At 42.1% G+C, this 25,359-nt stretch overlaps 1 protein-coding gene across 1 annotated transcript in view; it reads left to right on the plus strand.

Annotated features, from left to right (window-relative positions):
* TULP3 (TUB like protein 3) overlaps nt 1–25,359 on the plus strand; it is an 87,662-nt gene extending 62,303 nt beyond the window's left edge. Inside the window, exons 3-12 of the mRNA XM_070409536.1 lie at nt 2,319–2,478; nt 3,643–3,819; nt 15,690–15,817; nt 16,201–16,398; nt 18,666–18,778; nt 19,532–19,637; nt 20,843–20,941; nt 21,481–21,652; nt 22,789–22,902; nt 25,047–25,359. Coding sequence (XP_070265637.1) covers nt 2,319–2,478; nt 3,643–3,819; nt 15,690–15,817; nt 16,201–16,398; nt 18,666–18,778; nt 19,532–19,637; nt 20,843–20,941; nt 21,481–21,652; nt 22,789–22,902; nt 25,047–25,081 — 1,302 coding nt within the window. The 3' untranslated portion in view covers nt 25,082–25,359. The remainder of the gene's footprint in view (nt 1–2,318; nt 2,479–3,642; nt 3,820–15,689; nt 15,818–16,200; nt 16,399–18,665; nt 18,779–19,531; nt 19,638–20,842; nt 20,942–21,480; nt 21,653–22,788; nt 22,903–25,046) is intronic.

Here is a 25,359-nt window from a genome sequence, read left to right on the forward strand (position 1 = left end):
ATTATTTTATTGATTTCAGAAAGGAAGGGAAAGGAAAGAGAGATAGAAACATCAATGATGAGAGAGGATCATTGATTGGCTGCTTCCTGCACACCCCCTACTGGAGATCGAGCCCGCAACCTGGCCATGTGCCTTTGACTGGAATCGAACCTGGGACTCTTCAGTCCTCAGGCTGATGTTCTATCCACTGAGCCAAACCAGCTAGGGCAGTTTCTCATGTCTTTATACTTCATATTTACCATATGTGCAGGCAGGTTACTTCTTATCCATTATACAATACTTATTTGCTAGAAGAACCTTACCAGCAAGTTCTATGAGGAGGACCTCATTATAGTCTCATATGTATTTAGTGTTCCTGGTACATTAAAGTCCATCTATTCACATGAATTCATGAATCTCAAAATATATTCCTTCCCAACTTGCTCTAAGTTCTCTATTCATTCTTCATGGATAGTCCATTTTTTGGCACATTATCTTAGGTCTCCAGTCTTTTCCTTATACAGTAGGTCCTCACTTAATGTCCTCGATAGGTTCTGCAACTTTAAGGGAAATCATGTATAATGAAACCAGTTTTACCATAGGCTAATTGATATAAACAAGAGTTAAGTTCCTATGCATCCCTTCCACATTATCATGAAACAATGTTATTTGAGGACCTACTGTAAACAAAGTTGGGTAAAAAAGAGTAGTCTGTTTTTCTGTATCTTCTGAGTTTATCTGCAAGCTTTCATTAGGCCAGTTCAGGAAAAGCACATTTCCTTTCCTGCCCATAGTCTCACCCCTTAGAATAACTCTTCTTGTTAGTGGCACTTTTTAAAAGCAATGTTAATGAAAAAAAAAAAAGTAAATAGCTTTTTGCCTAAGAAACAATAAAGTAGGTTATAATATATATATTTTAAAATAATGGCTTAATTTTTTAGCTTGGGACTTGGTACTTTCCTATTCTGAGCTATCCCAGATTCATAATAATTTCTAAATATTAAATGCTCTTATTTGCCAAAGCTTAAAAATACTGTGGGTCTAACCTCCAATTCCATCTTGTTGGATTTTTCTCATGGTCTTGCATGCTTTTTTTCTGACTTCTTGCTACCATGTTCCATATTTTGTTTTTGTTCATAGAGTTGATTGCTTTCTATTTGGAATGTTCCATCTGTTATCCCTTGGCCCTAATATGTAAAAACTAGAGGCCTGGTACATGAAATTTGTGCACGGGTAGGGTCCCTAGGCCTGGCTGGTGATCAGGGCCAATCTGTGGGGTGGCTGGTGGGATGATCGGGGCCCCTGCTTGCACCCACCTTGGCCTGGTGCCGCCCACTCGCTGTTCCTGCCCCTTGCCATCGCCTCCCTCTGCGGGGTGACCTGTAGGGTGATCTGGGGGTCCCTGCTCACACGCACCTGGGCTGGCCTGGCACCACCCACTCACTGGCCCTGCCCCCTGACGCCACCTCTGGTCAGGGCCTGATGGCTGGGAGCAGCTCCTGTGTTGAACGTCTGCCCCCTAGTGGCCAGTGCTTGTCATAGCAACTGGTTATTCCTCTGGTCGTTCTGCTGTTCGAATGATTTGTATATTAGGGTTTTATATAGATAGTGTCCCACTGCATGAAATTCATGCACAGAGGGGTGTCCCTCAGCCGGCCTGCACCCTCTCCGATCTGGGACCCCTCGGGGGATGTCCAACCGCTGGCTCCTAACTGCTTACCTGCCTGCCTGCCTGATCGCCCCTAACCGCCTCTGCCTTGGCCCCACCACTATGGCTTTATCCAGAAGGATGTCCAGAAGGTCTCCCAGTCTAATTAGCATATTACCCTTTTATTAGTATAGATGAATAAGAAAGCAAACATTGTTTTTTTGCTAATTAAAACATGAAAATAATTTGGGGTTTAGACAATAATAAAATTTATTTTTCTTTTGATCACAAAAGTAAGAAAAATTAAAAATATAGAAAAAGGAAAATAATTTTTTATAGTTTACTACCCCAAGACTATGTTTCTTTGTATTCCTTTATCTTTTGTTTATGCATATGTGTTTATATAGTTTAAACTTGTGACCACGTGTTGATAATAATATGATAATTACTATATATTTTAAATAGACTTGTATCATGATCTTCAGTTTGGCTAGGAATGCATTTGTATCATTTAAACCTATATTTATAGGTGTTCAATAAATAGTTATTAAATGAATGAGCCGTTGCCCCTCTTAAGTGGGAAAATTAATTCACAAGGATTTTGTGTGAAGATCAGTGAAACACTGTAAATGTTCAAAGTGGATGGGCCTTGTCATAACTCTCCTGGGTATAATATCAAATTTTTTCCTAGAGAGCACTGCTGGAGAAGAAGCAGAGGAAAAAGCGCCTGGAACCACTCATGGTGCAGCCAAATCCAGAAGCCAAGCTACGTCGGTCAAAGCCAAGAGGTAGTGAGGAGCATACTCCTTTGGTGGAACCTCATCCCCCTCACAACAATGTCATCCTACATGGTGTGTATTTAGGCAGCCTCTCTTACCTCTGGGGTACAGTTTTTACAAACCCAGAAGGCAGGAAGATTCTTAGATGGATCAAAGAAACAACATTAGCATTGCCACTAGGGTACCTTCATAAATTTTTTAAAAATATGTTTTTATTGATTTTAGAGAGAGAGGAAGGGAAAGGGATAGAAAGACACAAAGATCGATGAGATAAGAGAGAAATATTGGTTGGTTGCTTCCTGCACGCCCCCTACTGGAGTTCTGTGTCCTGACTGGGAATCAAACCAGTGATCTTTTAGTTCATAGGTTGATGCTCAACCACTGTGCCACACCGGCCAGGCCTTCATAAATTTTTATAATCAAGTTCTGGGTCTTTGAGGTAGAATAAAAGCAATGGTCTAATACAGTGATGGTGAACCTTTTGAGCTTGGCGTGTCAGCATTTTGAAAAACCCTAACTTAACTCTGGTGCCGTGTCACATATAGAAATTTTTTGATATTTGCAACCATAGTAAAACAAAGACTTATATTTTTGATACTTATTTTATATATTTAAATGCCATTTAACAAAGAAAAATCAACCAAAAAAATGAGTTCGCGTGTCACCTCTGACACGCGTGTCATAGGTTCACCATCACTGGTCTAATCAGTAGGAGATATTATATAGTTTATATCCACCCTAGAAGTGTTATTTTTAGATGTCAAATGAATTAGTCCAGAATAGCCTATTTTAGGATCTTATAGTCTTTATTTTTACATTGTGGCACAGTCAACTTTGAAGCCAGGAGTAGGTAGAGAGCATCCATTCTTCCAATTATTAGGACTCCAAGGATCTTCTAAGATGATGAGAGGACAAGGGATGAATGGGATTAAGAGCCTCTAAGTCAAGCCCCTTAAGCTATTGGTTTGTATGGGATTTGAACCTTGGAGGACCTACTTTGTTTTCATAGTCTCGTTCTTATGTTTCTCAAGGCAACATCAGGCACATTTTACTTTAGTAAGAGTCAGAGCATGTTAATAAAATGAACACCAGTCCTGGATTACTGTTAGCAAATGTCCTCATGGATGTTAAGGAAAGAGGAGAGTGAAGTGCTTTGGTGGTTTTTAATTCTGATCACATACTCCAAACCCACAGCTAAATAGTGCGTTATGCTTTCTCTTTTCTTTTGGTCCCCAGGCATTGATGGTCCAGCTGCTTTCCTGAAGCCAGATGCTCAAGATTCAGAAACCAAACTTCATGTTCTCTCAGTTGGCTCTTCTGCCACAGAAGAGGATACTGAAGGAAGTGTTGATGGGGAAAGCACTTTGGATACTGCTTCTAAGCCAGATCTTCAGGAGATTCTCCAAAAACACGGTGAGGATCAGTCATGATTTTAAGGCAAATAATTGTCTTAGTCATTTATAGTCTTTTACTTTATTTTCTTGTTGATTAACAATCTAGATGACTCAAAATTGCTTGCAGTGTGGTTCAGGACTTTACAGAGGTAACAGCATTAGGCATCTTTGAGATCTGAGAATTGGTCATTGTCAACAATAGTGGTATTTATCCTATTACCTAAGAAAAATAAGTTAATTAAATCAAATGTGAAATGTCAGCAGCATTAGCTACTATATGTGGCTATTTCTTTTTTTCTTTCTTTCTTTCTTTCTTTCTTTCTTTCTTTAGTCACTTATTTACTTGTTTGTTTGTTAGTCATCAACCAAGGACATTTTTCCATTGATTTTTTTTTTTTAATATATTTTATTGATTTTTTACAGACAGGAAGGGAGAGGGAATAGAGAGTTAGAAACATAGATGAGAGAGAAACATCGACCAGCTGCCTCCTGCACACCCCCTACTGGGGATGTGCCCGCAACCAAGGTACATGCCCTTGACCGGAATCGAACCTGGGACTCCTCAGTCCGCAGGCCAACGCTCTATCCACTGAGCCAAACCAGTCAGGGCAATTGATTTTTATTTTATTATCTTTTTTATTAAATCTTTATTGTTCAGATTATTACATTTGTTCCTCTTTTTTCCCCCCCATAACTCCCTTCCTTCCAGTTCCAACCCCACCCTCCGCCCTCATTCCCCACCCACTGTCCTCATCCATAGGTGCACAATTTTTGTCCAGTCTCTTCCCGCATCTCCCACACCCTCCCCCCCTCCGCAAGAATAGTCAGTCCATTCCCTTTCTATGTCCCTGATTCTATTATAATCAACAGTTCATTCTGTTCATCAAATTATTTATTCACTTGATTCTTAGATTCACTTGTTGATAGATGCATATTTGTTGTTCATAATTTGTATCTTTACCTTTTTCTTATTCTTCCTCTTCTTAAAGGATACCTTTCAGCATTTCATATAATACTGGTTTGGTGGTGATGAACTCCTTTAGCTTTTCCTTATCTGTGAAGCTCTTTATCTGACCTTCAATTCTGAATGATAGCTTTGCTGGATAAAGTACTCTTGGTTGTAGGTTCTTGGCATTCATCACTTTGAATATTTCTTGCCACTCCCTTCTGGCCTGCAAAGTTTCTGTTGAGAAATCAGCTGACAGTCGTATGGGTATTCCCTTATAGGTAACTGAGTTTCTTTTTCTTGCTGCTTTTAAGATTCTCTCTTTGTCTTTTGCTCTTGGCATTTTAATTATGATGTGTCTTGGTGTGGTCCTCTTTGGATTCCTTTTGTTTGGGGTTCTCTGCGCTTCCTGGAGTTGTAAGTCTATTTCTTTCACCAGGAAGGGGAAGTTTTCTGTCATTATTTCTTCAAATAGGTTTTCAATATCTTGCTCTCTCTCATCTTCTGGCACCCCTATAATTCAGATGTTGGTATGCTTGAAGCTGTCCCAGAGGCTCCTTACACTATCTTTGTATTTTCGGATTCTTTTTTCATTTTGCTTTTCTGGTTGGGTGTTTTTTGCTTCTTCGCATTTCAAATCTTTGACTTGATTCTTGCGCTCCTCTGGTCTGCTGTTGGGAGTCTGTATAATATTCTTTTTTTCAGTCCGTGTATGCTTAATTTCTAGTTGATTCTTTATCACAACATCGAGGGTCTCATTAGATTTCTTGTAGATCTCAATAAGTTTATCGGCGGCTTCTAGACAGTTCTTGAGGGACCTTAAAAGTGTGGTTCTGAACTCAATATTCTCCATTGACAATTTTGTCCTGTTTCTTTGTCTCCGCATTTTTTTATGCGCTCTTGGTGCACCCCCTAGTGGTCTTTGTGTGCAGTCTTGTTGTAGTTACGCCTTGATTGTTGTAGTTCAGCCCTGGGCAAACTACGGCCCACGGGCCGGATCTGGCCTGTTTGAAATGAATAAAACTAAAAAAAAAAAAGACCGTACCCTTTTATGTAATGATGTTTACTTTGAATTTATATTAGTTCACACAAACACTCCATCCATGCTTTTGTTCCGGCCCTCCGGTCCAGTTTAAGAACCCATTGTGGCCCTCGAGTCAAAAAGTTTGCCCACCCCTGTTGTAGTTAATACTAGGGGGATTTGACCTCCAGGCCAACTGGCTGTGAGAATCAGCTGTGTCTGCAGTGGGAAAACTTCTGTCCTCTGGGGAGGTGCTAATCTAGCCTTTGCCTGAGGCTATCTGGCAAATGGCTCTGTGCGGGGCTTGGGCGGGGTGGGTCGCACGGGATCAACAGGGCAGGCGGAGCGAGCAGTTATGGCTGCTCTCAGTCCCATCCCCAGAGGCTCTGCCTCTCAGAGTCCCAGCATCCGCTGCAAACCTCTGAGAGAAAGCTGCCCTCGCGTGCTGACCGATGCCAGACAGTCCTGCTTCTCCCGTTTGAGTCTGGGTCCCTAGAGACTCGCCCAGAACTGGAGCTCAGAGTCTGAGACTCCCTCCCGATTGAAAACGACAACTGCGCCCTCAGCCACCAGCCCGCTCCGCGTGTACCTCCGCACCTTTGTATTTTCCGCACTGCACCTCCTCTGAGTCTCGGCACGCTGTTCTCCTTCCTTCTAGTTGAAGAATTTCCCCTCAGCCAGCCTTCCTGTGGTTCTGGGTAACGTCCGTTCCATCTTTTAGTTGTATTTTTGAAGTGGTTGTGTGAGGCAGCAAACTCCGGTGTTTACCTATGCGCCATCTTGGTTTCTCCGCTATTTCTTTTTTATACTTTACTTTTAGTTTCTGCCCTCCTTCTTTGACATGGATGCCACTCAGCACCCCTATTCTACCTCTCTTTCACAGTTTATATTGATCTAGTGATAAGGGGAAAGATAAATAGCCCGCTTAATGGAAACACAAATACATTTTTTCATTAGAGCCTACTTTCTGCCAGTTGAAGTTACTATTTCCATGGATATTCCTGTACATTTAGACATGCTTTTTAGTCAGCTTTCCTTCTTAGAACAATAATTTTATAGGAGAAGGAATTGTCTCCTTTTCAGATAAGAAGGCTGAAGCCCAATAATGAATAAATATTTATTGGGTGCCTACTTTGTGTAATAGGTAGTTATTGCTAGATCCTGGGCTATGTGAATCAGAAGATTGTACCACAGAATGGTAGAATAGATGTACATTCAAACAAATTCATACATTCATTCATTTAGAAACTATGTATTGAGTACATACTATATATCAGACATTGTTTTACTACTTAGGATACAGTAGTAAAAAAGGTTCCTGCCCTCATGGAGCGTTTATTCTGATTGAGATTTCATGCGCTTAAAAAGCCAAGAGTGCCCGGCCGGTGTGACTGAGTGGTCGGTCGAGCACCATGGACCAAGAGGTCACCAGTTGATTCTAGTCAGGGCACGTGCCTGGGTTGTGGGCTTGATCCCCAGTAGGGAGCGTGCAGGAGGCAGCTGATGGATAATGTTTTTCTCTCATCGATGTTTCTATCTCTCTATCTCCCTTCCTCTCTCTTTCTAAAAAAAAAAAAAAAATTAATAAAAAACATATTAGCTCTAGCCAGTTTGGCCAGTGGATAGAACGTTGGCCTGTGGGCCAAAGGGTCCTGGGTTCGATTCCCAGGGTACATCGGTTGCAGGCTCCTCCCTGGCCCAGGCCCTTGTCAAGGCATGTGCAGGAGGCAACCAATCGATGTGTTTCTCTCACATCGATATTTCTCTCTGTCTTTCCCTCTCTTCCACTCTCTATAAAAATCAATGGAAAAATATCCTCGGATGAGGATTAAAAAAACCACAAAAACATATTTAAAAAAAAAAAAGGCAAGAGGGCATGGAGAGTGGTGCCTAACCCAGACTTGAAGGTTTGGAAAGCTATCCAGGGAAAGTGATGGCTGTGCTAATTAGAGCCTGATTCAGGAAGAGCTGGCAAGTTCAGACTGGCTGGAGCTGAGAGTATGATGTGATGAGGTTTGGAAAGGGATTGTAGAGAGATGAATATAGAGAGGAAAGTGGGTTCTGATTATATAGGACATAATAGGCCACGATTGGAATTTGGACTTTATCTGAAGAGTAGTAGGAACTGATGAGGAATTTTAAGCTGAGAAATGGTATCGACTGATTTGGGTTGTAGGAAAATTACTCAACACCATAAAGAATGAAGTGGAAGTGGGACACGTCTGGAAAGCAGGAAAACTACTTAGGAGATGGTTTGGCTGATGGTCTGTCCTAGAGTTATAATGTGGCATATGCCAGAGTAAAAATAAGGGAGAGGTAGAATGACACTCCCAGAGCAATTAAAAAGGGACGAGAGGCATCAAAACAAGGTGATGCTTAAGCAGAACTCTGAAAGCTGCATGTCCTCCTGTGTACTAGTGTCACCTGTGCAAGCAGCTAGAGACTGATATTTTGAATGCCTTTGGTATGTCAGGCATTTGACATACATTACCTCAATTAATTTAATATTTGTAACAGTACGTTGAGAGATTGATATATATTAGTCTCTCCGTGTTACATGTAAGAAACTTTATCTCAGAGAGAGACTAAATAATTTGGCCTAGACCACACTGACAGTTTAGGTGACAAACTTGGGCAGAAGCAATAACATGTACAAAGGCATCAACTATAAAAACATGTGTTTGTGCAAACTGGGACAGATGACTAGGGTGTGGGTGTGGCAAAGGCAGTGTAGTGAAATGGATTAGAGCATAGCTCTGCCACATCTGGCTGGAAAAGGGTGAAAACACCTTAATTTTCTCTGCCTCAGTTTCCCTGTTTGTAATATGAATGTGATTGCGATGCTTACCTATGACTTTACTACCACTATATTTTACAAAAGAAAGAGCCAAGAGAACTTTTCAGTTTAACAAAAAGCTAAATTACTTGCCCCAAGTCATCTAGCTGAAGAGTGGTAAACCTAGAATTTCTGATCCTTAATCTAGTTCTTTCTCCCTTACTGTCTAATGCTTTCTCCTTTACTGCCATAGGTGACTACTACTGTGTTCTTTCTCATAATCTGCTTTTCAGTGCCAGTTACATCATTGCTTTTTCATGTCTCAACAGTTTGCATCTTGCCATAAAACCCATTAAGTGCTCTCTTGATTAGGATCTAAGAAGCGTCACTTTGGCAGATTATGTCCCTTAAGTGTATTTAATTTGCTTGTTTTACAAGTTTGGGAAAAATCTTTGGTCTTGAGAGAACCAAGATGGCGGCATAGGTAAACACAACCACATCAAAATAAAAACTAAAAGGCAGAACAACTACCACCCAGAACCGCAGGAAAGTTGGCTGAGTGGAAGTTCCACAACTAGAGAGGTACAGAGGTGCGGAAAGTGCTGGCACCTGGATGTGCTGCTCTTTTAATCGGGAGGGAGATACAAGCTCCCACTTGCTCTGAACTCCAGTTCCGGGCAAGACTCTGGGGGACCCAGACACATACGGGGAGAAACTGGACTGTCTGGCATCGGGACAGGAACGTGAGGGTGGCTTTCTCTCAGAAGTGCTCGCAGCGATCATTGTTCCTGCACGGGGGCGCAGGACGCAGAGACCCGGGGACCTCTCTGGTGCAGGGCTGACTGGCAGCCACTGCTGTTTGCTCTGCCCTGGTGATTCCCAGAGACTCTGCCCCACCCAATTTACAACCCCACCCAAGCTGTGCGCATCGGCTTTTGCACATGAATGGCCTGTCCTTTCTCCACCTAAAACCTGCCAAACTGCAGCTGGGTCAGAGAGCCCAAGAGCTTCCAAAAGAAGGCCCAAGGCCCATCAGCAGCAGCCTGCCTTGGTTCACAGCTGGGCCTTGTCTGGGAACTTCCAAACCCCATACAAAGAGGAGGAATCTTCAGATGTCTCTGTAGCTCCTGCTGGGCAGCCCCAGACAGTGGATGACCTTGCACCTCCTTGGAGATCCAACAGCCAGTGTACCCAGTGGTCAGAGTGAGACCATACTGGATTACAACCCTCCACATCCATAAGAGACACACTCAAGGGGCAGACTCAGTGAGCACCAAAGCCCCACTGAAGCAAGTCCTGCCCCATAAGGGTGTCTCCTGCACAACAGATATTCCAGTGTAGACACAGCTGGTCATCACAGCCAATTGGCCTGGAGGTCTATTCCTCCCAGTGATACCAACAGCAATCAAGGCTTAACTACAACAAGACTGTGCACACAGCCCACAGGTGACTGGGGAGGCTGAGCCACTGGGCCCTATAGGACACCTAACACACAAGGCCACTCTATCAACTCTAGGAGACTTAGCAGCTATCCAGTACATAGAAACAAACACAGGGAAGCAGTCAAAATGCGGAGACAAAGAAACAAGTTACAAATGAAAGAAATGGAAGAAAGCAAACTACTGGATATAGAGTTCAAAACCACGGTTATAAGGTTACTCAAGAATCTTCTAGAAACCTCTGAGAAATTTAGTGAGACCCTCAAGGATATGAAAAAGGACCAATCAGAAATTAAGCATACACTGACTGAAATAAAGAATAATATACAGAGATTCAGAGCAGACTAGAGGATCTCAAGAATCAAGTCAAAGATTTGAAATACGAAGAAGCAAAAAACACCCAACTGGAAAAACAAAAAGAAAAAAGAATCCAAAAATATGAAGATAGTGTAAGGAGCCTCTGGGACAACTTCAGGCGTACCAACATCCGAATTATGGGGTGCCAGAAGAAGAGAGAGAACAAGATATTGAAAACCTATTTGAAGAAATGATGACAGAAAACTTCCCCTTCCTGGTGAAAGAAATAGACTTACAATTCCAGGAAGCGCAGAGAACCCCAAACAAAAGGAATCCAAAGAGGACCACACCAAGACACATCATAATTAAAATGCCAAAGGCAAAAGACAAAGAGAGGCCGAAACCGGTTTGGCTCAGTGGATAGAGCGTCGGCCTGCAGCCTGCAAGGTCCCGGGTTCGATTCCGGTCAAGGGCATGTACCTGGGTTGTGGGCACATCCCCAGTAGGAGATGTGCAGGAGGCAGCTGATCGATGTTTCTCTCTCATCGATGTTTCTAACTCTCTATCTCTCTCCCTTCCTCTCTGTAAAAAATCAATAAAATATATTAGAAAAAAAAAAAGACAAAGAGAGAATCTTAAAAGCAGTAAGAGAAAAAAAGTTAGTTACCTACAAGGGAGTACCCATACAACTGTCAGCTGATTTCTCAACAGAAACTATGCAGGCCAGAAGGGAGTGGCAAGAAATATTCAAAGTGATGAATGCCAAGAACCTACAACCAAGATTACTTTATCCAGCAAAGCTATCATTTAGAATTGAAGGTCAGATAAAGAGCTTCACAGACATGAAAAAGCTAAAAGAGTTCATCACCACCAAACCAGTATTACATGAAATGCTAAAGGGTATTCTCTAAGAAGAGGAAGAAGAAGAAAAAGGTAAAGATAAAAAATATGAACAACAAGTGACAACAAATACATATCTATCAACAAGTGAACCTAAAAATCAAATGAATGAAAAACCTGATGAACAGAATAAACTGGTGAATGTAATAGAATCAGGGGCATGGAAAGGGAGCAGACTAACAATTCTTAGGGGGAAGGGGTTGTGGGGTGTGCGGGAATAGATTGGACAAAGAGCTTACACCTATGGATGAGGTCAGTGGAGGAGGGAAGGCCTGGAGTGGGGTGGGAACCGAGTGTAGGGGAGCTATGGGGAGAAAAAAAAGGAAAATCTGTAATAATCTGAAGGATAAAGATTTTTAAAAAATAAAATAAAATATTTGGTCTCTATCTTAAGACATATCTTCTATATATATCCTATCTAATAATAGACAAACATGGTAATTGACCATACCTTCACTATGCCTCCCATTGGCTAATCAGCACGATATGCAAATTAACTGCCAACAAAAGATGGCAGCTAATTTGCATACTGCAGGCAGGGCGGGACAGCACAGCTGCCAGCAGGAGCCACCATCCCAGGCCGCAGGCCACCCAGAAGTCGGTGATCGGGGAGATGGGGGTCCCCTACCCAGGCCTGACACCTCTGGCCCAGGCATCAGGCCTGGGTGGGGGGCGAAGCCAGCAATCGGAGGGGTCTGGGGGTCCCCTGCCTAGACCTGACTCCTGGGCCAGAGGCATCAGGCCTGGGCGGGGGTGGAGCCGGCAATCGCAGGGGTCTGGGAGCCCCCTGCCCAGGCCTGACGCCTTGGCGAGAGGCGTCAGGCCTGGGCCGGGGGGGGGGGGGGGGGGGGGGCAAGCCGGCGATTGGTGTGAACTACAGAGGAAACACCTTTTCTGACTGCTCTTTGGCTAAGCTCCCTGTATGTCACTGGTAATATTCTTAGTAACTTGGGTAATAAGAATCCAAAAAGGTGATCTAGGGTTTTTCACTACACTCCTGGTGAAAAAAATCGAAGGTCTGCTGCTGGAGGGCTAAGAAATGTCATATCTTGCCCTAGCCAGTTTGGCTCAGTGGATAATGCCTTGGCCTGCTGATGGCAGGGTCTGAGTTCAATTCTGACTAAGGGCATGTACCTAGGTTGCAGGCTCCTCCCTGGCCGGGGCCCAGGTCAGGGCTCATGCAGGAGGCAAGCAATCAAAGTGTTCCTCTCACTTTGATGTTTCTCTCTGTCTTTCCCTTTCTCTTCCACATTCTCTAAAAATCAATGGAAACATATCCTCAAGTGAGGATTAAAAAAAAAAAAATTATTATTATATGAAAGACACATCTTGAAAATGCCTAAAGAAAGTTGTCATTTTTTTCCATGGTGAAGAGACTGGAGTCCGTGTTGATGAAAAAACCTTGCTGGCTGTGGTGACTGGCAGTGGCTGCAGCAGCGATGGGGCTGGTGCCTTCCCCTGATCAGCCCAGTCACCTCCCACAAAGGGAGGCCAGACTGCGGCTTAGGCCCGCTTCCTAAGGGGAGCAGGGAACGGGCCTAAGCCGTCACTAGGACATCCCCTGAGGGCTCCCAGTATGTGAGAGGAGGCAGGCTGGGCTGAGGGACACCTTCCCCCACCCAGTGCACAAATTTCGTGCACCAGGCCCCTAGTATATATATAAAAGGCTAATATGCAAAGTGTCCCCTTGGGAGTTCGACCGAGAGAATGGGAATTTGTGTGCTTGCTATGATGTGCACTGACCACCAGGGGGCGGCGCGGAACATGGTGGGTGACCAGTGGCGGCAGTGGGGTGCTGAGGGAGTGAGGGAAGGAGGAGACAGGGAGGTGGGGAACCTGATGGTCTCTGATCGCAGGCCAGGCCTAGGGACCCTACCAGTGCACGAATTTCATGTACAGGGTCTCTAGTAGTCATATAAACTGAGTAATTGGTATAAAAATGGCATTTCAAAACATGGTACTAAGTGAAGCTATCCATAGGATAGTGAGATCCCAAGATTTTTATACCCCTTTTCTATGAAAAAAGGTAGAAAACAAAACAAAATTTTAGAAAACAAAAGAAAAGATGTTCTTCACAAACCAAAAAGTTTTTTATAATAGCTTTATTGAGATATAATTCACATACCGTACAATTTACTCATTTAAAGTGAACAATTCATTGGTTTTTAGTATATTCACAGAGGTTTGCAACCATCACCACAATTTTAGAACATTTTCATGACCTCCAAAACAAACCTGATACCTATTACCAATCACTTCCCATTTCTCTCTAACCCCCTCAACCCCAGGCAACTATCAATGTACATTCCTCTATCTTTGGATTTGCCTATTCCTGACATTTCATATATAAATAGAATCATACCCGCTGTGGACCTCTATGACTGGCTTCTTTCACTTAGCGGAGTGTTTTCAGTGTTCATTGTGTTGTAGCAGGTATCAGTACTTCATTCCACTTTATTGTTGAAAAACATTACATTGTATGGATATGCCATATTTTGTTATCTCTTCATCAATTTATGGACAGTTGGGTGGTTTCCCACTTCTGACTATTATAAATAATGTTGCCATGAACATTCATGTGTAAGTATTTGTGTGAAAATATGTTTTCACTTGAGATGAATCTTCAGTTGGTCTTTGTCTTATCTTTGTATGTCCTTGAGAAAAGCTAACACCAGTTTATTTGTTAACTGTGTAAAAGTAGGTCATATTTGTCCCCACTCTGAATGTGGGTAGGAAATGGTTTGGAGAAAAAAAACCACACTGCTTGTTGTGAAATCTACTTATAAATTAATGATTTGGGGGCTATTTCAACTATTACATGATAGATAACTTCACCCTATAGACCAGTGGTTCTCAACCTGTGGGTCGCCAACCTGTGGGTCATGACCCCTTTGGGGGTTGAACGACCCTTTCACAGGGGTCGCCTAAGACCATCGGAAAACACATATATAATTACATACTGTTTTTCTGATTAATCACTATGCTTTAATTATGTTCAATTTGTAACAATGAAAATACATCTTGCATATCAGATATTTACATTACAATTCATAACAGTAGCAAAATTACAGTTATGAAGTAGCAATGAAAATAATTTTATGGTTGGGGGTCACCACAATATGAGGAACTGTATTAAAGGGTCGCAGCATTAGGAAGGTTGAGAACCCTGCTATAGACTAAGCAAAAAAGGAAATTTAGGTCTTAGCTTTGCCTCTTTTTCTTGGGCAAATGATTCTCCCTGAGCCTCATACTTTTATATGTAAACTAGAGGCCTGATGCACGAAATTTGTGCAAGAGTAGGCCTTCCTTCCCCCGGCTGCTGGCACCGGCTTCCTCTGGCACCCGGGATCCAGGCTTCCCTCGAAGCCCCAGCTTCGTCCAGAAGGTCGTCTGGAAGGTCATCCAGAAGGACATCTGGTCTAGTTAGCATATGACGCTTTTATATTATAGATGTGAGTACCCTACTTCTTATATAAAATACATCACACTTTATGTTTGTGTTCCTCTTCTGGTATGTTCCATAAACAAATAAAAAACAAAACAAAAAATAAAACTACAAGTATCTCCTCCTCAAACTCTTATAAATATGAGGATAAAATAAAAGCATAGTTTTTTAAAAATTAAATTTGTTGGGGGTGACATTGATTAATAAAACATAATTTTTAATAAAATAGTTTTAAAATTTCTGTAAGAGGTGCTTCATGAATTCAAAGTAATCGTATTTCAGACATTCTCAACTTGAATTAATTCGACTATGAATGAACAAAATGTAGGGGGGAAAGTGACTGATATAGAGAACAATGGATCATTGAATTTTTTTATTGTGGTAAAATACATGTTTTAACCATTTTGTGGTAGTTTTGTGGCATTCAGTACATTCACATTGTTGTGCAATTATCATTACTACTCATCTCCAGAACTTTTTCAATATCCCAAAATAAAAAACTGTATCTATTAAATAATAACTCCCCATTCTCCTCTCTCCTCAGCTCCTGCTAACCACCATTCTACTTTCTGTCTCTATGAATTTGACTATTCTAGGTGCTTCATGTAAGTGCAATCATAGCAGTATTTGTCCTTTTGTGTCTGGCTTATTTCACTAAGCAGAATGTCTTCATGATTCATCCAGGTTATGGCATGCATCAGAATTTCATTCCTTTTTATGGCTAATAGCCCATTGTATGTATGTACCACAATTTACCTTTCATCAGTGGATGGGAATTTGGGTTGTTTCCACCTTTTGAATATAGTGAATAATGCTGCTATGAACATTGGTGCACAAGTATCTGAGTCTCTGCTTTCAGTTCTTTGTGTATATACTCAGAAGTGGAATTGCTGGGTCATATGGTAACTCTATATTTAATTTTTTTTAGGAACCACCATAATGTTTTCCACACAATTTTACTTGCCACCAGCAATGCACAAGGGTTCCAGAACTTTTTCATCATCCCCAAATAAAACTCTGATTTTTTAAAATGACTTTTGTTGACAGTTCTTCTTTTTCTGCTAGGTATCTCAGGTAGTTTGAACTTTGATGAGGAGACTGATGGGGAGGAAGAAGAGGGAAAAAAATTATCTCATTCACCACGTTCAGAGGCAGAGAGACCCAGTTCTGCATCCAGCCAGAAATCAACCACAGTATGTAGATCTGAAACTTCTTCCTTTGGAGCTAATTTCACTATTTCCCAAATATAGTGTACATTCATTATTTAAATACCATTACTGAGTGAGGGTTGCTGCAAAAGATTTAAGCTCTAATTTAGATGTAAAGTTCATGACCTCTAATTTCATATCTCAAGCCAGCTATTATGACACTATATCCCATTTTCATACTTAGCTCTTTCGTCACTCCCAGTATTCAAATACATACTTAACTTCTCAGAGTTTTCTATTATTTTGTCAGAAGACTGAAGACATAGGGGTATAAACCAATAAGCTATTTTATCATTAAGTACTTCTCAAAGAGATTATGAGGTTTTTCTGACTCTACCTCCTTTGCTCATGTATGGTTATTCTTTCAGGATACAGGAGCTTCTGGTACTTCAGCCCAACAAACTGATAACCAGCTGGGAGAAGTAAAAGATTTAGAGGACTTTGCTTATAGTTCTGCTCCTCGAGGTGTCACAGTAAAGTGTCGGATAACCAGGGATAAAAAAGGAATGGATCGGGGTCTCTTCCCCACTTACTATATGCACTTGGAAAAGGATGAAAATCGGAAGGTATGAGAATTGATTCTTTTTAAAAAAAAAATATATTGTTACTGATTTCAGAGAGGAAGGGAGAGGGAGAAAGAGCTAGAAACATCAATGATGAGAGAGAATCATGGATCAGCTGCCCCCTCCATGCCCTCTACTGGGAATCAAGCCCACAACCCAGGCATGTGCGCTGACCGGGAATTGAATCATGACCTCATGGTTTATAGGTCTACACTCAACTGCTGTGCCATATCGGCTGGGCTTGATTCTTTTTTTAAAATTATTGCTTTAGAGAGAGAGAGAAACATCAATTTGTTATTCTACTTACTTATGCATTCATTGGTTGATTCTTTTTGTTTTTTATTGATTTCAGAGAGGAAGGGAGAGGGAGATCGAAACATCAATGATGAGAGAGAATCATTGATCAGCTGCCTGATGCACGCCCCCTACTAGGGATTCAGCCTGAAACCTGTGCCCTGACCAGGAATCAAACCCATGACCCTTTGGTGCACAGGACAACGCTCTAACCATAGAGAAACACTGGCCAGGGCAAAAGAGCAAGTTTTAGGGAATAGAAGGAATTGGAAATATAGAAGAATATACAAGTGAAAAATATTGTTTCTCACCCTAGAAATTCTAACTTACTTTGTACCTATGTTTGAGACAGTTTATACTTGCTAATGAACAATGTATTTTGTATTAATACCAGGTCTAAGTGGATGATTTTAGGGTCCTAGAAATTAGATGGTGATAGCAAATATCATGGTTATTATTACCACTATTTATTGAATATTTATGATGTATCAGGCATATCCTAAATGCTTCATATTTATTATCATCTACAATTCTTATGACAGCCTGGTAAGATAGGATGTATATCCCTGCTTTATGGACAAAGGAACTGGGGTTTAAGAGCCAGATTCAAATCCATGTTTGATTCCAAAGTCTCCCGTTAACTACTCTAACTCTTCTGTTTCCCTGTTATTGTCTAAGTGCAGTAGGGTTTTAGCAAGGAAGCATAAATATGAGAATATTCATCTGAAAAATTTTTTAAAATTTTTTTTATTTATTTCAGAGAGGAAGGGAGGAGAGGGAGATAGAAACATCAATGATGAGAGAGAATCATTGATCGGCTGCCTCCTGCATGCCCCACAGGAGGGCTCGAGCCCACAACTCAGGCTATATGCCCCTACCAGGAATCAGACTATGACCTCTTGGTTCATAGGTTGATGCTCAACCATAGAGCCACACCGGCTGGGCTAAAGTCAAAAAATTTTTTAAAAATACAAAGAAAAACCCCAACAAAATACAAAATGGAGTATTAGGACTGCTATGGAAGTAAAGAATGGGAAAGGTAGGTATTCAGGATCCTGTCTTCCATAAAGTTGGAAAGACTCTTATTCATGGAATTGGATGAAGCTTTTAAAAAAGTCACTAGAGGTTTTTAGGGATAAAGTTTTATTGAGAACCAAGCTAGTGAATTTAGGAAAGTTACATAGTGGGGAAACACTGATAGTGAATTCTGAGAAGCCTTATGAGGGAAAAGGGATCAAGACCCACAGATTGGTCTTCTCTGACAAAACGCCAAGTGGTGATGACACTGGTGCTGAAGTAGGATGAGACCCGTGGGTTGTGGTGGGAGGCCCAACTGACTTCTGTCAATGGTGGTGATTGAGGCCACGGAGTTTGTGAGGCAAGGCTAAGGACAAGGGGTGATGTCCCTCACTAAGCTCAGTCGCTGGTTAAAGACACAGTTAAATCCCTGGAGAAGATCTCTCTCTTCTGCCTGCCCATCAAGAAATCTGAGATGGTTGATTTTTTTTCCTGGGGGCATTCTTTAAGGATGAGTTTTGAAGATTATGTCCATGTAAAAGCAGTCTCGTGCTGGCCAGCAGACGAGGTTCAAGGCATTTGTCGCCATTGGGAATGACAACGGACATGTTAGTCGGGGTGTTACATGCCACAGGGAAATAGCTACTGCCATCCGTGGGGCCATCATGCTGACCAAGTTCTCCGTAGTCCTTGTGTGGCCAGGCGACTGAGGGAACAAGATCAGCAGGCCCCACACTGTCCCTTGTAGAGTGGCTGGCCAATGTTGCTCTGTGCTGGTGGCCTCGTCCCCACCGCCAGGGGCCTTGGCATTGTCTCAGCCCTGAGCCCAAGAAGCTGCTGCTGCTGGACGGCATCAAGGATGGCTGTACCTTGGGCAGGAGCTGCAAAGTGAGAAGGTAGAACAAACCATAGCAATTCTCTTGACTTCATTTTTAACTGACTTTTTTTTCTTTTTCCAGATATTTCTTCTTGCTGGTAGAAAACGGAAAAAGAGCAAAACATCCAACTACCTTATCTCCACTGATCCAACAGATTTATCTCGTGAAGGGGAAAGTTATATTGGCAAACTCAGGTGAAAGCATCCTTGTATCACTGTCCTATTCTTTCTGGTACTTTTATTCTTATTGTAAAAAAAATAATACAAATAGAGCCACTTTAAACATGGAGTCAGAGCTGCCACCCCAGAGGAATTGACTTGCATGTCTTATGCCTAAAACCTTTGAAATGTTAAAACAGGGCAGAATAACCTTTGGACTGGGCCTAAAACGATATTGTGCCAAGATAACAAGAAAGCAGATAGTAAGACGACCAGACTGATGGCTACTTGACTAAAAATTAAAAACATGGTTTAGAATTAGTGTCACTCTGCTAGCTTATCTGCACCAATAGCAGTGCCTCCCCCATAGTGATGTAATTGTTCCCTTCCCTTTCTCGTATATACCTCTTGCCTTTGTCTCCTAATGGCAGCACCATTTGGGCTTCTGCCTGAATCGGTGCTTTCCGAATAGCTATTCTTTTTTTTTTAATCTCAAATAAATGCTTGTTGCCTCTCGCTTCCACCTTTTATTTTTAGTTTAACACTGTTGTTTCAGAACAACCTATATTTTTTTTTACAATGAACATGTATTAATGTTGTAATCTAAAGAAAAATAAGTTAAAAGAAAATCTAAGTCCTTTTGTTGTTTTAATGAGAGATTTTTGAAAAGTGATGAACATTTAGATATTTGGAGAACAGGCAGATAGTCTGTTAAACACCTCTCCTAGATTGTGTTTGTGAAAGAGAAGAAATATAGATCATTATGATAATTATTTCTTTTGATTCTAGATCCAACCTCATGGGGACCAAGTTTACAGTTTATGACCATGGTGTCAGCCCAGCCAAGGCCCAAGAAAAGGCCCATGCCCGGCAGGAGCTGGCAGCCATCTGTTATGTAAGTGCTGTCCTCGGAATCACTTACCCTACACTGAATTCATAATCCTCCCTCCCAAGCTTGTTTCTATTTCTGTGATCCCCTTTTCTGTTACTGGAATCATTTTCTCTTTCCAAATTTTAATTATTTATGAATTGCCAAGTTCATTTATGCTTTTACTGTGTTAATATGTCTTGCCTTCTCTTTTCCTAATGCCATTGGATTACCACAGACCTTCATGACCTCTTAATCCATTGCCAGAGGCTACAATAAATTACAAATTAATCTCTTTGTTTTTAGTCTTTTCTATCTAGTTCATTCTGTACTGCTGCCAGATAAATCTTCCTAAAACAGAACTCCAGTTGATCCTGCTGTTCTCCTGCTTCAAATCTTGTATGACTTCCCAGGGTGTACAGAATAAAGGCCTAACACTTTAGCCTTTTCTTTCAGACTGTCCTAGTGGCACTCTCCCTCCTGTTGCCATCATTCTGGCCACACAGCTCTCCTGTTTTATCCACCATATGATCTTCCCTCTCCTGAGAGCTTTCCCTTTTCCCTTCCTTGCCTTTACCATATCAACTGGTGTCATGAGAGAAGTCTTTTCTGACCACTGGATGTGGCTGGCATTCCTTTGTGTACATCTGCATGGCACCCGGTGCTTCCTTTCAGAGTTGTTGCCTGATCCCAGAGTCTCAACATGCATGACTATGCATGACTCGTGTGTGTACATGTGCATATGTATATGAATACACACACAGACATATATCCACCTATTTAATGTGCTTATTTTATTTATATATAATCTGTCTGGCTTGACAGGCATTTAAGTTTTTACCTCCTAATACAGGCCCCATTTAATTTACACTGTAATTCTCACTTTAGATCAGATAGTGCTATACCCTCATTGGGACAAAAATATTTATTGATGACAAAATTGGACAGTTTGTTCACAGTTGTCTCAAAGTTCATTTAAGATTAAAGAGTAAATTTCCAAGCCAATATAATCTATTTTAAATTCAAATGTTCAAATTAGGTTTAAAAAAGAGAAATATAATTACTTTCCTGGTCTCGATTATCTGTCTCTCTTTGTTTAAACTACAGTAATAAGCAGCTTTAGTAATCTTGACATTGTCAGCATTTTACATGCCTAAATGAGTCTTGCGTGAAGAATGTGGTCTTGTTTTCTTTTCTGTTTCCAAGTTCTGTCTTATTTTCCTATCTTCCAGGAAACAAATGTGTTTGGATTTAAAGGTCCTAGGAAGATGTCTGTGATCATTCCAGGGATGAATATGAACCATGAACGGATCCCATTTCGGCCACGAAGTGTAAGAATATATTTAATCAGCAAAGGACTCTAAAAGACAAGAATACAATATAGAAGAGATCAGTCCAAAAATTATTGATTCTTCCAGAACTGGAATATTGCTCATACTCTTATTTAGTTAATTTATTTCTATATTTTAATGGATTTCTTTTTAGAGAGAGAGGAAGGAAAAGGGAGATAAATATTGATGTCAGAGAGAAATATCGATTGGTACTCCCATAGGTACCCCAACTGGGGTCTGAACCCACAACCTGAGCATGTACCCTGACCAGGAATCGAACCGGTGACCTTTTGGTCTCAGGGATAATGCTCCAACTGAGCCACACCAGCCAGGGCCCTCATACTCTTCTTTAGGAGAGCCATCACTCCAGAACCTCAGGAGAAGTACATTGCAGAGCAATTGTTAGAGTGCTTGATTTGCAGCCACTTACTCTTCCTGGAATGGAGGAAATATTCCCCTGCCCACTTTCTCCGTCAGAGTTGCAAGTGAATGGTTTCTTATGGTTCTCAGTACAGAGTAATGTTTTTCCCTTCAAATAGGACCATGAGAGCTTGCTTTCAAAATGGCAAAACAAAACCATGGAGAACTTGATTGAGCTGCACAACAAGGCCCCAGTGTGGAATGATGACACGCAGTCCTATGTCCTGAACTTCCATGGCCGGGTCACTCAGGCATCTGTGAAGAACTTTCAGATAGTCCATGAAAATGACCGTAAGCCACAGGAAGGACTGGTTGGGAATGGGAGGGAGGCTGTCCTTACGTGGTGGGGAAATGAACATTTCCTGTCACTGATAGGAACCTATATTCAGGAGAGAATTATCTAAGAAAGAAATGATTTCTTTGGAAAGACAAAACAACAGTGTTACAGTAAAACTTTTGAACTACTGTGTTGAGGAGGGCTGAAGAGTGTGAGAGATTTCTTCCTGTGGCCAACGAGAGAAGTCTTAGAGGAGGCTGTCTGGGAAGCAAATGCAAATGACCCTCACCCAGTAAAGGTTCCTTGGCAACTCTAGCTCATGGAGCTTATACTGTCCCCAGCAAGCTACTCTCGACTTTTCTCTCCTCTTTCCCTTTCATGCTGGTCAGGAGTAGCTTCCCGTTCCCTGTAGTTGAGGGGAATCATAATAGAAACTTTGCTCATGGTTAGCAGATATTCTTTTTAATAAATCTTTCCATTCTTCTAAAAGTTGCCCATTTTATTTTTTTTTAAATATCCTATCTAATAATAGACAAACAGGGTAATTGACCATACCTTCGCTATGCCTCCCATTGGCTAATCAGCATGATATGCAAATTAACCACCAACAAAGATGGTTAATTTGCATACGGCGCGAAGCGGCGGAGCGAAGACTGAAGGCGGCTCAGGCCGGAGCAGCCAGGGCTTTGAAGGCGGCTCCGGCTGGAGTGAAGGCCTGGGTCCCGGGTGCTGGAGGAAAACCGGTGCCGGCAGCCAGGGGAAGAGAAGGCCTATTGCACGAATCTTTTCGTGCAACAGGCCTCTAGTATATTTATATTTATTGATTTCAGAGAGGAAGGGAGAAGAAGGGAGAGAGAGAAACATCAATGATGAGAGAGAATCATTGATTGGCTGCCTCCTGCATGCCCCCTCCTGGGACCAAGCCCGCAACCCAGGCATGTGCCCTTGACCGGAATCGAACCTGTGACCCTTCAGTCTACAGGCCGATGCTCTACCCACTGAGCCAAACTTGGTAGGGCTAAAAGTTGCCCATTTTAAAGAGACCCGCTGATTAACTGACCTATTTGGAGGATTTGTTTTTATATCTTAACAGGCTTTCCCCAGTACAACCACATTATCTTCTAACATCATATTTTCTCTCTGTTTCTAGCTGACTATATTGTCATGCAGTTTGGACGTGTGGCAGATGATGTTTTCACTCTGGACTACAACTACCCGCTGTGTGCACTCCAGGCCTTCGCCATTGGGCTTTCTAGCTTTGACAGTAAGCTGGCATGTGAATGAGACAGAAACACCTACACAGCTGGACTTCCTCACTACAGAGCTTTTGGGAGCAGATAGTTGCCTCCCTGGCTCTCAGCCCAGGGCATAAAAAGAGACAGTCTGTCCCTCTTGGAATAATTCCCGAATGTATGTATGTATATGTGTCTATACATATATGTGTGTGCATATACTAGCATACATATGTACACACACACACTCCTCTGCCTTTCACAGATCTGGTCAAGGGGTGCAGTTTACCAGTAACATAGGTGAGGCATTATTCAAAGTACAGGAAGGTTCTTGTCAGAACACATTTTGACTCCTGAGGTTATTGCCTCTAACAGATTCTGTGCCTCAAAAGTTGGATTTCCTGTGCTTGGAAACTTGCAACTAGAATCAGGTTCTAATAATTAGATGCTTGGGTCTCTCTTTTGAAGACCTTTTCAGAGAAGGGACAGTTCCCTAAATTCACTTTAGTCTCTAGGTCTGCAAACGTTTTCTGTAAACGGCCAGATTGTCTCTCTTATAATTAATTACTCAGTGCTGTCATTGCAAAAGCGCCCTAGTCTGTTCCTACATGAGCGAGTGTGGCCGTGTTCCAATGAAACAGGCAGTAGCCAGGTTTGGCCTGTGGGCGATAGTTTTCCAACCTCTGCTTCAGGTATATGTCTGTACTCGCTGGACTTGGGCATTTCCAAAATGGCTTGTAATCATGAGATTATATGAGTGGGAAATGGGTATCTCTAGGAAGCAATAGCAGATTGGATCCAGAGTCACTCGGCTGCATTCACTGTTACAAAGCATTACCTTGTTTTGGTGACAATGGTTCCAAGGATATCATTTACCATCAGAACTGGGAAACCCAAAGTCCATGATAACTCTGTCCACACAAGTGGCTTAATTCTGCTATCCTACCTAACCCACCCATGGGACAAGGCAATGCCAGCCACTTTACCTACCCTGAGAAGAACTAATGCACAGTAGGAAATTAGCCTAGAATTGTATTGTCTTCATCACAGGAAGTGTGGTATTTGTCTCTTACAAGTTAACCTTACAGTCCCGATGCTTGGAGGTACTGATGTTGCAGTCCCCCCCCTTCTTCCCTCACAGCAGATTGGCTGGCACCGATCTCAGTCAGAGTGGCTATGGCCAAATTGGTGATCAGTGATGTGAGGATTTTATATAGTTGTCTTAATTTTAGTTTACACTGAAAACAAAAACCTAAGAGGTGCTTTAGTCTAAGATTGAGAGGAATTTGACAGTTGCCTTCACTTTCAACCGAGGAGTGCCTCCCACAGCTATATTACTATGGAGACATTAGTATAGAAGGACACACATACCTTTCCAGTGGTTCTCAACCTTCTGGCCCTTTAAATACAGTTCCTCATGTTGTGACCCCCAACCATAAAATTATTTTCGTTGCTACTTCATAACTGTAATGTTGCTACTGTTATGAATCGTAATGTAAATATCTGATATGCAGGATGGTCTTAGGCGACCCCTGTGAAAGGGTCGTTCGACTGCCAAAGGGGTCACGGCCCACAGGTTGAGAACCGCTGCTTTAGACCATGTAAGAAGAGATCATTATGTATCAAAACTTCCATTGTCATTATCAAGGGAGGTGGCAGGTGAGGGTTGGTGAGGACTAACCAGCTGACTGTGAGCCCTGTGGTCCTTGCTGGGCAGAACTTTGGGCCTTCTTGACATAAATATCAGCTCCCTAAAGCCTGGTTCACTGGTACCGATCAAGCTCTTGTCACTTTTCCTCACAGATCATGAGTTTTGCTAAGTTGTTCAGGTTATTAGCACCCCCAACAAAACATGGCTCTGCTACCAGCTCACCGGTCTCAGAGTGTATCTGAATCTTGAGAATCCAGTAACTCTGTGAGTTCTGCATTCAGTATTGCTCAGCTCCCAAGCCTTTGTGCATTTAGCTGTTTGCCAGCACGGGGCAGGGAATCAGTGGCTGAGGCGCCATTCCGGTTCCCTTCTGTGGGCTTGCTTTTTGCCTTTGCTTCCTGTTGCCCCGTGCTCCACATCAAACTGCAGCGTGGAAGCAGGAGGTCTGGGAGATGAAAAGGCCCTTGCCCCCCCCCCCGCTGGAAAGTCCGTGCTGTGTTTTGACAAGATTGGTTTCTATCTCAGGCATGCCTGCTTCCCATCAAGTGCCTCCTTCATAGAAGTGCCCAAAGCCCTTCAGACCTCTGGCACCACCTTCCTCATGTACTGTCAAATGAGCTGCCCTCCTTGAAAACAAAGCTGTTCAGTTATCCCTGGATGCAGTAATTGACAACATCTGGAGAAGGGAGTCTCATGGCCTGACCAGATCTAACCCTGCTTCTTCCTGCTCACTCTGGCTAAGAGATTTATACCCCAGCTTCATGTACTTGCTGCTTGAATGTGTAGGTGATTGGTTTTACATAAGTCATATTTATACCTTTTGTATGCTATAGAAATA

Source organism: Myotis yumanensis, unplaced genomic scaffold (assembly GCF_028538775.1).
Source record: "Myotis yumanensis isolate MYYU_CA2020_CCGP unplaced genomic scaffold, mMyoYum1.0.hap1 SCAF_3, whole genome shotgun sequence".
Taxonomy (NCBI): domain Eukaryota; kingdom Metazoa; phylum Chordata; class Mammalia; order Chiroptera; family Vespertilionidae; genus Myotis; species Myotis yumanensis.